At 46.9% G+C, this 13887-nt stretch overlaps 6 protein-coding genes across 6 annotated transcripts; all 6 read right to left on the bottom strand.

Annotated features, from left to right (window-relative positions):
• Positions 1-3: 3 nt before the first annotated feature.
• F5891DRAFT_1053883 (uncharacterized protein) lies at positions 4-1964 on the bottom strand. The gene is made up of 5 exons (XM_041362593.1): positions 1939-1964; positions 1791-1887; positions 1684-1732; positions 1439-1613; positions 4-1379 (listed from the first exon to the last, which is right to left on the bottom strand). The coding sequence occupies exons 1-5, from the start codon at positions 1939-1941 to the stop codon at positions 123-125; spliced, it is 1581 nt and encodes a 526-aa protein (XP_041222021.1). The 5' UTR covers positions 1942-1964; the 3' UTR covers positions 4-122.
• Positions 1965-2642: 678 nt separating this feature from the next.
• Positions 2643-3865, bottom strand: F5891DRAFT_1193019 (uncharacterized protein; the record flags this gene model as incomplete). Its single annotated transcript, XM_041367674.1, has 6 exons — positions 2643-2905; positions 2962-3216; positions 3268-3362; positions 3423-3539; positions 3597-3704; positions 3768-3865. The coding sequence occupies 6 exons, from the start codon at positions 3863-3865 to the stop codon at positions 2643-2645; spliced, it is 936 nt and encodes a 311-aa protein (XP_041222020.1).
• Positions 3866-4080: 215 nt separating this feature from the next.
• F5891DRAFT_1247010 (uncharacterized protein) lies at positions 4081-4880 on the bottom strand (the record flags this gene model as incomplete). The annotated part of the gene is made up of 3 exons (XM_041369825.1): positions 4081-4529; positions 4587-4724; positions 4775-4880. 3 exons carry the CDS (start codon positions 4878-4880, stop codon positions 4270-4272), a joined length of 504 nt encoding a protein of 167 aa, XP_041222019.1. The 3' UTR covers positions 4081-4269.
• A 22-nt stretch (positions 4881-4902) lies between these two features.
• On the bottom strand, positions 4903-5998 carry F5891DRAFT_1053874 (uncharacterized protein). The gene is made up of 5 exons (XM_041362592.1): positions 5895-5998; positions 5723-5824; positions 5593-5657; positions 5356-5532; positions 4903-5301 (listed from the first exon to the last, which is right to left on the bottom strand). Exons 1-5 carry the CDS (start codon positions 5981-5983, stop codon positions 5120-5122), a joined length of 615 nt encoding a protein of 204 aa, XP_041222018.1. The 5' UTR covers positions 5984-5998; the 3' UTR covers positions 4903-5119.
• A 120-nt stretch (positions 5999-6118) lies between these two features.
• F5891DRAFT_1053872 (uncharacterized protein) lies at positions 6119-6770 on the bottom strand. The gene is made up of 2 exons (XM_041362591.1): positions 6681-6770; positions 6119-6624 (listed from the first exon to the last, which is right to left on the bottom strand). The coding sequence occupies exons 1-2, from the start codon at positions 6688-6690 to the stop codon at positions 6284-6286; spliced, it is 351 nt and encodes a 116-aa protein (XP_041222017.1). The 5' UTR covers positions 6691-6770; the 3' UTR covers positions 6119-6283.
• An 11-nt stretch (positions 6771-6781) lies between these two features.
• Positions 6782-11188, bottom strand: F5891DRAFT_1193016 (uncharacterized protein; the record flags this gene model as incomplete). The annotated part of the gene is made up of 13 exons (XM_041367673.1): positions 6782-7191; positions 7252-7335; positions 7387-7577; positions 7633-7743; positions 7807-7885; positions 7943-7984; positions 9241-9405; positions 9464-9655; positions 10229-10391; positions 10449-10592; positions 10652-10722; positions 10799-10958; positions 11018-11188. 13 exons carry the CDS (start codon positions 11186-11188, stop codon positions 6782-6784), a joined length of 1983 nt encoding a protein of 660 aa, XP_041222016.1.
• Positions 11189-13887: the final 2699 nt, after the last annotated feature.

Genomic DNA, 13887 nt, shown 5'->3' with positions numbered 1-13887 from the left:
GCGTCTGTTGCTTACATCGACATTGATATAGTGAAGTGTTGTACAATGCGATTCTATAATGGAGTTTGTAAAAAAAACATAAGACCGACTCATACAATAGTCCGCTGCCACTACAATGAATCCTACCGCACCTCCTTCGGCGGTATCCACTCTGGTACCTTCCCCCATTCGAACTTCTCTGCCGCGAATGCAGCTTTGACATCTGCTGGTATTATGTCCATGTAGTTTGGCGGTAATAATGCAGCGTATCTGTCAGGTTTTATCTGAATTTTAGATCGTGAAAATCCAGGTGCTGATGCAGACGGTTTCGAAGCATCGATTGGGGTTGTTGCCATCGGAGTTGCGGAAGCAGTAGCAGGCGCAGTAACGCCGAAGGATGGAGCTCCGGCGCCTGTGCTACCGAAGGCAGACGTCGCTGGCGCTACTCCGAAGGCAGACTGGGATGTTGCGGAGGACGCGCCGATTGGGCTTGGTGCAGATGACATAGAGCCAAAAGCACTTTGCGAGGGTGTCACAGAATTAAAAGCACTTTCTACCTGTGCAGGTGCAGCAAATGCACTTTGTGTTGGCCCAGGGGCAGGGGCTCCAAACGATGGTTGTCCAAACGCTGATGATTGCGTCGGTGCTGACGCAAACCCAGATGGCTGAGGTGCAAAGGCAGAAAAACCGCCACTGGCTCCAGTGCCAGCGCTGGTGCTTCCAAATGCTGATGATGGAGGCCCAAATGCGCCTGTGGAAGGTGCCGAAGAGCCAAATGCACCTGACCCAGGTTTAATCAATGAAGATTGTCCGAAAGCTGATGTTGGCTGAGTGGCTGAACCGAATGCAGAGGGTTGCCCGAACGCAGAGCTTGGCTGCTGCCCGAACGCTGATGTCGTCTGAACAGGCTGCCCAAACGCAGAAGTTGGCTGCTGCGGCTGCCCGAATGCAGACGTAGACTGTTGTGGTTGCGCGAAGGCGGATGTTGATTGTTGTGGTTGCGCGAAGGCAGATGTTGATTGCTGTGGCTGCCCAAACGTTGACGTAGTCTGGGCAGGTTGGCCAAACGCAGAGGTCGTTTGCGCAGGTTGTCCAAATGCAGACGTCGTCGCGGATGTGCCAAACCCTGTCTGGCCAAACGCAGGCTGGCCAAATGCAGACTTTCCAAAGGCACTGGAAGCCGCGCCAGACACCGATGGCTGAGGGCCAGAACCAAACGCTGGCCCGCTACCAAATGCTGATAGCCCACCAAAAGCGGACACATGGCCGAGCGCACTCGACCCAGGCGAGGATGCTTCCTTGCTCAATTTAAGAGCAGCATCATGCAACTGTTGAACGTTGCTCCTGGCGCTGTTGTACGCCTGTTCTGAGGCAGCTATTTTGTCTGACTCATATTTCATCTATAGGTAGATTGATCAGTCATCAAAGAAGGATATTATTTATCTATTATACTACGCACATATTCGTTGGTAGTCCCTGCCTTCAACGCAGTCACTGCCTTCGCGCGAAGTTCCTCAGGCGACTCGTCTAGTCCACTGATAACCACCGGTTCATACTTCGCAGCACCATAGGATGACAGTGGCCATGAAGGTTTATCTTGTAGAGGGGTGATGTCTCTTGTCACTGATTCAATGCTACAAACCATGGTGTTAACAGATTGACCGTATGTCGACCTTCCTGCGTCATAGATCCCAAATAACTTACGAATATGGAACTGCTATGTCTCTCGAATTATTATTGGTCCAACTTTGATCTAATAATTATATGTGAGAATATGAAAGAAAAGACCGAAGAAAGTCGAGACAACGTACTCCCAAAACCACTCTGTTGTGCTCTATCCGCTGGATGCTCGTTGCGACATCTATCGCCGTACTTGCACGCACCACGTAGATAGTAGGTGCAAACTGTCTGACATTACGACCGTTAATGTTGCCTCAAGTTCTCAGAGTGGCATCGTACCATAGGATACGGACTCTTGAATGGAGCAAGGTAATTGCAACCAAATCGAGCTTGTTTGCACAATGCGTATACTTACAGATTATGTAATGACCTCAGAATTTAATAAGGACAAACAACAGTTGACCGTCTTCATTCCGACACTGATAGCCTCAGGCCAGTTTGTGATATAGAAAAACTCAAGCTGGATAATGAAAATACAGTGACAATGCGTACGGCTATTATTTTACAAATTTATCAAGTAGAATAAGCACATCGTCATTTTCCTGATGCTGACTGGGCGAAAGTGGCGTCGAGGGCCTCGGGTCCTATCTCCTAGTAAACACCGTGGTATTCGAACATCAGCTTGGAAGAAAGGGTGCTGATCCAGACGATAGGTCATAATGCAGGGCTTTCAAGCGCGCTGGATGGTGAGTGAGGATCATCCGAAAGAAAGTTCAGTCGTGCACGATATAATAGTTGCTTGGAGAATTTCACTTTCACAAGATACACAGTTGGCTAAAAGGGTTTCTGCGCACAGCAGCGTGCTTGATACCATGTGATATGGTCGGCCACTGGATATAATTTACGATTGTTAGGCGTTGGAATCTGCCACCGGTGGAATTAGAAAGGAACTCGTTCGTTGAGATGTTGTCAGTAAAGGCTTCGAATACCGGTGCACTTACAAAACACCTCGGCGGACCACACTAATACACGGCATCACCATATCAATCCCACCAGCCCCATGTCCTACCCAAAACAAACATAGCTCCAAGACCCGTCAACCAAGAGACACTAAGCACGACCGTCGATTCACTTTTGCATGCATCCACATTCTCGCATCTATTCGTGATCGGATTTTTGCAGTAATTGGGAACAGTCGAGGTCCCAGTGTACGGTGCAGGTTTTCCCGTCAATGGCCCAAGAAGGATATCAGAGTCCCCAGAGATGGATAGCAAAACTGCAGCTGCGAAATATGGATGCCTAATCGCTGAAAATGTTTAAGTCGTTCAGAAAATATCACTAACGAGAGGAAAAATAACCTACACCAGGCGTTGACTCCTGTCAGAGCATGCGAAACACAGGATAGGACAGTAAACGAATTGGAATCGGAAGTGCTCAAGGGAATTGGAACTCTGGCAGTGCCCCGCAATTTAGAAAGGATGAAGCTCCACAATCTGAAAGGGACCGAGGGAATGGCACCCCACAATTTGAAAACGCCCGAGAGAATATTGTCCCTCAAATTGGAAGTGCCCGCGAGAATAGTCCCCCACACTTTGATCCAGTGGACACTGAACGGATCTAGGCCTCTGTTAGATCGTCCTCGAAAAAATCAGATCCCTATTAACATACTCGATATCATCCCTATGAGCTGCCGCGCCTTCTCCTGGTATTGCTGAAACGCTGGCATATCAGAGCTCCAGTGGCCATATGCGGAAACCTGATTACTAGAAAGTGTGCATCAGGCCATCAGCCAAGGCAGAATAACCATGAAGTGAATAACATACACCAATTGTTTAGCCCCTGTCAGAGCGCCGGACCCATGAGAGATGATATCACCCGATACTTTCGACCAGTCTATGTTCGGGAGGTTTATATCATCTTTCTTAGATATGGCCTGATTGCTGAAAAGAGTGTAAACCGCGTCAACAAGAGGCATGCGTCGTCAAGGGGCGAAGAACCTTAATTGTTTGACCTCTGCCAGAGCATCAGACGCACGGGATAGAACAGCGCCCGACACTTTCGACCAGTCAGGCAGGTTTACATCGGGCGGGGACACGGCCTGATTGCTGAAACATGTTAGGCTACCATCAGCAAAGGCCATGCCAGTGCATACTCATGGGGCCAATAACCTCATTTGTTTGACCTCTGCCAGAGCATGGGAAGCACTGGAAATAACAATACCCGACAATTTCGACCAGTCGGGCAGTTTTTTATCTTCCTTGGACATGGTTGAACCTGGTGACTAGTAGGCCGTGAAGAAGAGCGACCAAGCGCTCATGCACATGATCATGAACACCTACCATCAATTGTTGAACTCCCACGATGCCAGAGTCAAACTTGTCGTTTTCACAAAGTCATCCTGAATTTGCTGCAAACGGAGGTCGACGACGGGAAGACATTCGAGAGTAAAGAGCGCGACCGATTCAGACACCGCGACGCGTATAATTAGCTAAGCGAAACAACTTTATTCAATTGCAATAGTACGACGCGACGGGTCTACAAGCGTACGTTTGACTACACTTTTACTGATCAAGTAGACATGAACACCTCACTTGGGATTCCGTCGATATTATGGCTCCACGTTTGACTACCACTCCCTCCACTCAACATACACGATGTCCAGCAACCACATCACTTCCACCACCCCCACCTCCTGCCCAAGACAAACACGGCTCCAATACCTGACAGCCAGGAGACACCAACCCCAAGTATCGATTCTGTTTCAGGTTGATCTCTATTCTTATGTTCTTCAACGCTCGCTAATCTCAGTGCTTCTTCCATGTCATCATCATAATTGTCAGCGGCCCCGTATGACTGGAATCTCGCAAAGGTAGAGTCCCGTGGTACGTAGCCACCATAGAGATGGGACTGGTACTGGGATGCCAATGAATCTGTCATATTCGTGTTTAAGATCATGAGGCTCCTGTAGTTGAATGAGTACGATGTACCTTTCGCTACTCCTTGTCTCCTGAAACCGAAAATATACAGGGTAAACCTCCCCGCGAGCCGTAGTGGCGTAAGTAAGAGTTCAGGATTGGCAGAGATCAATATCAAAGCTCCAGCTGCTACATATGGATGCCTGGTTGCTGGAGATTGCGTTATCAACGATATCGTGAAGAAGAAATAAAGAACCTACACCAGCTAGTATTGACTTTTGTCAGAGCATAAAGCGAAGAGGCGTGCATAGTGTTCCATAGTTCAGGCCATTCAATGTCGGGTAGGTCTAAATCTTGCTGGGACATGGCTGTATGCGTGCAAGTCTGCTAACTGGATAAATCTGTTTATAAAGTAAACGCCAAACGCTGGTGCATCATGTTTCCATGAAATTAAACCCACGTTGACATTCTCTAGACAAAGGTCACACATATGTACGTAGTATCATCGGCTCTTCGGCCTGATCACTCGCAAACTCAAACCCTCAGCCAACTGCATAATCTTAGGTTCCCTTCCTTTCGACACGATGCAATAACCAGTTGCCTCATCAGAGCCACCACCTCCACTCCCGGCCCAAGACAATCGCAACTCCAACATACGATAACAAGGAGACGAGCGTCAATGGAACTGGCAACATGGTGGCCCCAGTTGATTGGAGGTGCGCGAACGAAGAGCCTCGCGGCACAGTACCACCGTAGTGACTGGACTGATATGCGGATGCAAATGAACCTGTTGTTGTGTGTTCAATTAGGAAGTGGAAACTGCCGCCAGTGATTTGTGTACCTTGCGCTACTCCTTGATTCCTGAAGCCCAAACACCAGATGACAAGCTGCACCGGGAGAAGACACAAGAACACTGCAATCGCTCCCGTCAGCTGCAATAATGCCAGGAAGACTCCAATATTTGTGACTGCAGAGAGCAATATCAAGACTCCGGCTGCAACGTATGGATGCACGATTGCTGTGAAGTATGCGTCAGTACTATATCATATATCGCGATCAAGAGCTGGATGACACCTACACCAGTCGTTGACTTCGATTAAAGTGAGCAAAACACTGGAAAGGATAGTGTTCCACAAATTGACCCTAGAAAGTATGCATCAAGCGCTCCTATCAACAAAGACGTGAAAATAAAGCAGTGAATGTCATACAACAGACGTCCAGCCTGTCCCAGAGCATTAAGAATATCGGCCCATATTTGGGACCAGTCAACGTTTTTCAAGTCAATGTCTTTCTGGGACACGACCTGATTGCTGTGCATCGAACAGCGTCAGCGAAAGCATAATAGCCAAGAGGTGAATAGCCAAGAGGTGAATAACATACGCCTGTTGTTTGACCTCTGTCAGAGACACTTTGGGGAAAAAAATGTCTGGCAATTTCGACCAGTCGGACATCATGATAATTGGAGGCATGAAGGGCAATACCACAGGCTTCGAATCAATTCCGAGTCGGCAGAACCGAGGTACTCCGCGCTGCCTCCGCGTGTTACGGTCTCTTATAAGTTGGCCGGTCACAAATTTACACTTATACCGAAGTCCTCGCCAAGTGCAAACGCCACCGGCGACACTTCTTCTGTAACTTATGCGTCAGTGGCATGTAACCTGCGCCATATAATAGCATCCACCAAGCCTCCACAAACCAACCCGGAACTCTGCCATTTACATATTTTGACCATGGTGATATACATACTTCCACAAGATAATCCCACTTCATCACCATCCATTCGATACAAAGTGACACCAGTCCCCTAATTGGATGCACCACTCCCGTCCCAAGATAATCACAGCTCCAGTATACGCCAACAATGAGATAAGCATCGAGGCGACTATTGGCGTGGTGGACGCATATAATTGGAGTTTCGCGAATCCAGAGCCTCGCGACACATTACCACCGTCATGACTGGACTGATATTGGGATGCAACTGAATCTGTGATAGCGTGTTTGGTTAGCAGGTAGAAAGCGCTTTGTTTGTGTACCTTTTTTACTCCTCGACTCCTGAAGCCAAAACACCAGATAATCAATCGCACCGGGAGAAAACACAAGCACGTTAACACTGTAGATGCTCCCGTCAGCCGCAATACTCTCTAGACAAAGGTCATGCATATGTACACAGTATCATCGGCTCTTCGGCCTGGTCACTCGCAAACTCAATCTCTCACCCAACTGCATAATATCAGGTTCTTTTCGATACGATACAACAACTAGCCACCTCATTGGAACCACCACCCCCACTCTCGGCCCAAGACAATTACAACTCCAGCATACGATAACAAGGAGACGAGTGTCAGTGGAACTAGCCACATGGTGGCCCCAGTTGATTGGAGGTGCGCGAACGAAGAGCCTCGTGGCACAATACCACTGTAGTACATGGATTGAAACAGGGATGCAAATGAACCTGTTGTGGCGTGTTCAGTTAGGAAGTGGAGACCGCTGATTTGTGTACCTTTCGCTACTCCCTGACTCCTGAAACCCGAACACCAGATGATCAACTGCACCGGGAGGAGACACAAGATCACTGCAAATGTTCCCGTTAGCTGCGATAATGTCAGGAAGACTCCAATATTTGTGACTGCAGAGAGCAATATCAAGACTCCGGCTGCAACGTATGGATGCACGATTGCTGTGAAATATGTGTCAGTACTGCATCATATATCGTGATCAAGAGCTGGATGACACCTACACCAGTTGTTGACTGCTATTAAAGCGAACAAAATACCGGAGAGAATACTGCACCACATGTTGGTCCAGTAGGTGCGTGATATATCTAGATCTCCGTTAGATCGTCCGTGGCGATATTAGACCTGTCTTAATTTACTGAAGATTACTCCAACAAAGGCATACACCAGTCGTCCTGCTGTTGCCAGCACACTAAAAGCATAAGAGAGAATGTTGTCCCACAATTTCGACCAGTCGAACATATCAGTCGCACTGGATACAATATTGCTCAACAATTTGGACTGGTCAACGTTCTGTATGTCTATGTCTCTCTGAGACGCGGCCTGATTGCTGCGTGTTAAATTGCGTCAGTGAGGGCGTAATGTTTATGGGGCAGAGAACATACACCAGTTGTTTGGCCTCTGTCAGAGCATCAGACACACGGGAGACAACATTGCTCGATACTTTAGACCAGTCTACGTTCTGCGGGTCTAGATCTTTCTGAGAAATGGCTTGGCTGCTGATGTATGCGTTTACCGGCATTAGCAAAAGGCTAGGAATCAATGGGTGCATAACCTACACTCGTTGTTTAGCCTCTGAGAAAGCTTCGGACCCTTGGGAGAAAATACTGCTCATCAATTTCGACCAGTCTGTCATAGCTGTAGATGTGGAAGGTCAATACCTGATGGTATGTGTGAACGACTGTAAGCGCTCACCAGCTGAATGTCCATCAAACGAGCTCCCACGAAATCCCAAATCTGTCATAAGTCAATCATTTGACAAGCTATCTACACAACACATGCCTTTCGAAATTCTGCTGGATGCATCAATGCCATATAGTCGTAGGTATGCATAAATATTGTATCATGACGCAGCTTCGAGTCAAAGTCGAGAAGCCGGAACCTTGGGCACGAGCAGAAATGAAGCAACATTCCCACCCCGTCAGCAGCTGAATATCATGCGGTGCACGTCACGGAAAAAAGTCAAGGCTTGGCCTCTATATGTGGCGCCGCATGTCGCATAGCCGGAAAATTATGTTGCTCTCACTCTGACAGGTGAACGAGAATTGACTTGTTGCAGACCAATTTAGATTCGGCAGTCCGCGGTGTTCGTAAGGACCACGGCAGACTCCGCGCTGCTTCCGCGAGTCAGTCTCTCTAACAGCGTCATAACACATCGGGGTGAACGATATTTAAAAGAGGTTTATATGTTGTACAAAATGTGAAGACAATATTTAATATTTAAACTAACATAAAGATGGGTGCACGACTTCAAATTTTGGTGGTGTTTTGTGTGTAATCCAAAATATCAAATATTCACAACCATATTCCCACAGACAATATGTCAACAAACATAAGAAATATAGTCAGATTTTTCATGTCTGCTTCAACTTAAAGTTCAATTTCCATGTAAAACTTTGGAGAAAACTTGAAGTTTTACAGATGACATGACATTAAAACTCGATTTAAATGTCAAGCTTTGGCAAAACTTCAAGTTTTCTCCAAAATTTTATGTAAGAATCAAACTTTAAATTGAAGCAGACATGGAAAATCTGATTATATTTATTATATTTGTTGACATATTGTCTGTGGGAATATGGTTGTGAATATTTGATATTTTGGATTACACACAAAACACCACCAAAATTTGAAGTCGTGCACCCATCTTTATGTTAGTTTAAATATTAAATATTGTCTTCACATTTTGTACAACATATAAACCTCTTTTAAATATTGTTCACCCCGATGTGTAAATATCATAGTATCGTTTTCAACTAATACCAGGCAGTACGATGGGGCCGCACAAGTCATGACAGCGAATTCACGGGAACACATCGTTCTACTGATACATAGACGACATGCCTCACACTTATAAGTCGTATAAGTGAATATCTAGAGCATCGCAAGTGTATTCCATGTTGCTGGCACTGACTCAACTCCCTCCATCGAACATCCACACTACTACCTATCGCATCAATACCACCATCCCCACGCCCTGCCCAAGACAAACCAACCTCCAATACCTGCCATGAAAGACACGGGAGCCGCAATCGTTGATTGTGGTTCATCTCCGTCCTCGTAATCATCAGTAGCCCCATGCGCCTGGAATTTTGAAAACGCTGATTGCGATGGTACATAGCCACCATAACGACGGGATTGGTATCGGGATGCGTATGAACCTTTGATAGCGCGATGAGACAAGTCTTGTAGCTACTACAGCTGTGATTGCAGACGTACCTTTTGCTACACCCTGTCTTCTAAAACCGACGATATACAGGATGAACCTGGTCAAGAGCTTGAACGGCCAAAGGATTAACCGGAATGGGAGGAAGCACAAATAACGCGCAATCCGCAATGGTGTTAGGAGGAGTTCAGGAGTGCCAGAGATGTATATTAGAGTTACAGCTGCGATATATGGATGTCTGATTGCTAGAGAAGAGTGCATATTTTTTTTCAGCAATGAGCGATGAGGAGTGAAGAAGAAGCGAAAACTAACACCAATTGTTGAGCTCTGTCGCAAAATAACAAGTGAGACAGGTGGTAGCATCCCACAATATCGACCAATTTAGGTCTAAGTCTTGCTGGGACATGGTTGTATGTGGTCAGGACCATCCATCAAGAAATGTGGTTGATATTAGGCGTCAGGGCACGATAACTTTAAATAGGCGCCAGGCGCCAATACCGCACCATCAATTTTGTATGACACCAACCGCATTATTACAAGTAAAAGTAAAGATAAGTACTCGGAAACGTAGGGTTACCAAACATGTTCAGGTAGGCTGGTATATGATGACATGAACGAGCACCAAGGACTATTTGAGTAATACAGTCGTCAAGGTAGAAGTGAAAACTACTCGAGGATCAACCTATATGAGCAACCGTTCTTGCAGGTGTACCATCTTCATGGGCAGTATAGAGCGTGTTTCGATTTTACTCCAGAGCTGATTAAAGTACAGTTGATGGTTATAGATGAGAGATGGGGAGATATTATTGAATACTTACCAGTGAACCAAGCACGCAAGTCGGCTTTCATATCCTCATCAATCTTATCCATCATGGACTGATACGATTCGACGGCCGCTCTCAAACTACCTGCTCGAAAGAGTGCACGACACTGTTGTCGGTTTGCAGTTTGCCACAATGACTTGAGGTCCCAACCAAAGAGCTGTGGAAAAGACGCAGCTGAGCATGAAAGAATTTTCGATGTGTCATATCCGCATACCACGACAAATTCATCGTACGTCAAATGAATGGGCGACTTGTAGAAGAAAGTACTAGAATTGGCAGCGGCAGTGAAGTGTTCAACGGCTTCGTTGTAGCGGGCGCCCTGCAAGGCGATATTTCCCAGTTGGACGCGTAGGTAGGCCTGGTGTACGAAGGGCAAGAATCAATGACAGGACGTGAAACTGGCGTGGTCAAGCTTACTTCCACGATATAACAAGCAACAAGATCGACATTGGGACACGTAGCTAGCTCTCGGATGCGAAGCATCGCCTCTTGATGTTCATTTGCATTGAACAATGCAATGGCCTAAAAATCATAATGAAGCACGAGTATGTTGGAAAATATTACCTGCCTTGATGAGGAAAAGGAAGTGGCCGGTCTTTAAATCTCGGTTCGTGAACATGGATGCGAGGTCAAATGAAATCCTCGCAGCCGGAACCTGGTTTTTTCCGCAGAGGGCAATACCCTCGGAGATATGGCCTGCCAACGATGGCTGAATGCTGACGGACTATGCCATCATCAAAGTTAACTTTGTAAGGACGTCATGATGGGTCAAGTCAGTCTCACTTGAATTGCGTCTTGAAGTGCTTGGTTCCAGTCGCGTTTTCGCGCCATAACAAATGCACGATTGGCATAGGCGGTGTGATCGTCAGCGTCAGCGTCAATATCTCTATTCAGCACCTTTTCAGCAGTAAGCCAGTCCTCAACTATGCATGCGTTGCGGACTGTCGAGTTCATAGCGAGGACCTGTGTAAATCATGTTCACGTTGTATTTGTCATAAGGGTCAAAGGTAGGAACATGCCTTGAAATCAAAGTAGCCTTGAGCCTTGGCATAAAAAACCCGCTTAGATGATGAATGGGCGAGAAAATGAAAACAGACGTGCCTGGTGTGTCGCCTGCTCCTTCATGAGGCCATCTTTTGGACCGCCCTCTGGCAAAGCGTCCTCGGATGTTGGCCACTCTGAGATCTTTTTATCCACACCTCCACTGAGGATGCGCTTGCCATCAGCAGAGAACGTGACACAGTTCACCTCTCCAGAGTGCTTGAATATGGCAATGTTTCTTCGATCTGAGAGTCGCCAGAGGCGGACACGGTTGTCACGAGATGCGGAGGCAAGGAGAGTGCCGTCAGAGTTCACAGAAATGGCGTGGATATTCTTGAAATGGCCCTTCCAAGGATCACCGACCTGCTGCCAGGTCGATGTATCCCACTCTCGTATGGTGGGATCTGTCTGATTGCCCCCCGAGAGAAGCCGTTTGCCATCTGGCATCCATGCGAGTGAGTAGTTGAATCCTCCAGTGATCGTTCTCAGCAAGTAGTGAGCACCGAAATAACTTCCGTAGTTCTCATAAATTTGGATATGGACGTCTGTTGCAATCGCAAGACACCCACGCATCGAATACCGAACACAGCGGACATTTCCACCACAGCTGAATGAATAGTGGGGCATCTTCAACGATTGTAGGTACCATATTTTCGTGGTGGTGTCAGATGATCCACTGGCCAATGCCGTGCAATCTGAAGAAAAATCAAGTGAAAATATCCAGTCGTCGTGGGCTTTATTAATTGTTTGGCGGAGTTCCCCAGTTTTTCCTTGCCACGTGATGAGCTCTCCGCTCTCATCGCCGCTTGCTATCCATCTCCCATCTCGTGAAACAGCCAGTGCGCGCACCCGACTGCGATGCCCCTCCATCATCTTCAACATTACACCTGTTTTCAAGTCCCAAAGACGAAGCATCCCGTCATATGAGCCCGTGACCATGCGTTCGTCGTAGCTATATTGGGCATTGAAAACCGCGACTGCAACCACGCGATCCCCATGATCTTCAAATGCTCGAATGGGTGTGGTGTTTGGAATGAGCGCTGCCATTGTAGTGGAGCTGCAGCACAGTTGATGTGGATTTGACGTGTGTGGGGGGATGGCGTCTTACTCGAAGTTGCAGAGATGCGCGTGATGGAGTGTTTTAAACCTGCTTCATAGCAAAACTCCCTCACTAGACGCCCAAAATACGAGGCTATTATCATAATCACCTTGCTTGCCAATCTAAACGAATGGGCTCATGCCCTCAAGTCATGTCGCCGCAATTGTCCACATCAGTCAACGAGCCTGATCATAATTGTTTCAGGAGTCCACGCGGCAGATAGGAAGAAGACTTACATGATTCACCTGATTGACCATGCCCCTGAATTTCGATAAAGTCATGACTCCAAAATGTAGTATTCCACCCGGTGACATGTTGAGCTTCTGTTCCCTGGAACGTTTGTAGCGTAGATTCTATAGCCGCGAGGCTTCCTTTCATCTCCTCTGGTTGTTAGCATCACGGGTGTGCGATCTACCATTAGTATTGAAGATAATAATTTAAAATTGTTTCAAACTGATTCAAGTCCTGCAGCTATTATTGAACTTCGTTCGAACGTTGGAGTATTTTGGATTCGATGATTTTGGATTGGCAATTCGAACTTCGAAAACATGATGTCTCTCGGACTTCGGGTGGTTGAGGATGGCAATTGGTGTGGCAATGACCTTCTAGTTCGTGTTCTAGCAGTGCCGAGACACGATGCATACAGTGTATAGTTCCCGTGTCATGCATTCGTGGATGGTCAAGTTTGTGATGTTCGAGGTTACTTTGCACATACATAGAAGCCAGATCTGGAGATGTGGCGATGACGAACTTCGAACTCGAACGTCACAGCCACATATGACTAAAAATATTGAGATCGTCACAGCCTGAAACTTCACGACACATGTGCGAGACGATGTTCAGAAGTTATTTCAGGTAAAAGTAAACACAGGGTAAACATGCTCAAGCGGGCCAGCATATTATGACACGAACACCAAGTACTATCTAAGTAATGCAGCTACCGTCAAGGCACAAATGAAAATTACACGAGGAACTTCAAACTACTGCTCGGTACGAGCGCGCCATCTCCATGGGAAGCATAGGCCGCGTTTCGACCTCACTTGAGAGCTGAGTGAAGTGCAGATGATGATTATAAACGAGGAGACAGGGAAATATCACCGAATACTTACCAGCGAACCAAGCACGTAAGTCGAGCGTCATATCCTCATCAATCTTATCCATCATCGACTGATACGATTCGATGGCTGCTCCAAAACTACCTGCTCGAAGGAGTGCATAACACTGTTGCTGATTCGCAGTTTGCCACAAGGACTTGAGGTCCCAGCCAAATAGCTGTGGAAAACACGCAGTTGAGCACGAATGAAGTGTCGGTTGAGTCATATCAGCGTACCACGACAAATGCATCGTACGTCAAATGAATTGGCAATCTGTAAAAGGGGGTGCTAGCATTGGCAGCGGCAGTGAAGTGTTCAACAGCTTCGTTGTAACGCGCGCCCTGCAAGGCAATGTTTCCCAGTTGGACACGTAGGTAGGCCTGATTTACAAAGGACGGGAATCAATAACGACACATGAA

The sequence above is a fragment of the Suillus fuscotomentosus genome (assembly GCF_016647785.1).
Source record: "Suillus fuscotomentosus strain FC203 chromosome Unknown F5891scaffold_55, whole genome shotgun sequence".
NCBI classification, from domain to species: domain Eukaryota; kingdom Fungi; phylum Basidiomycota; class Agaricomycetes; order Boletales; family Suillaceae; genus Suillus; species Suillus fuscotomentosus.
The sequence above is the reverse complement of the archived record's forward strand: the minus strand, read 5'-3'. Positions and strand labels throughout refer to the sequence as shown.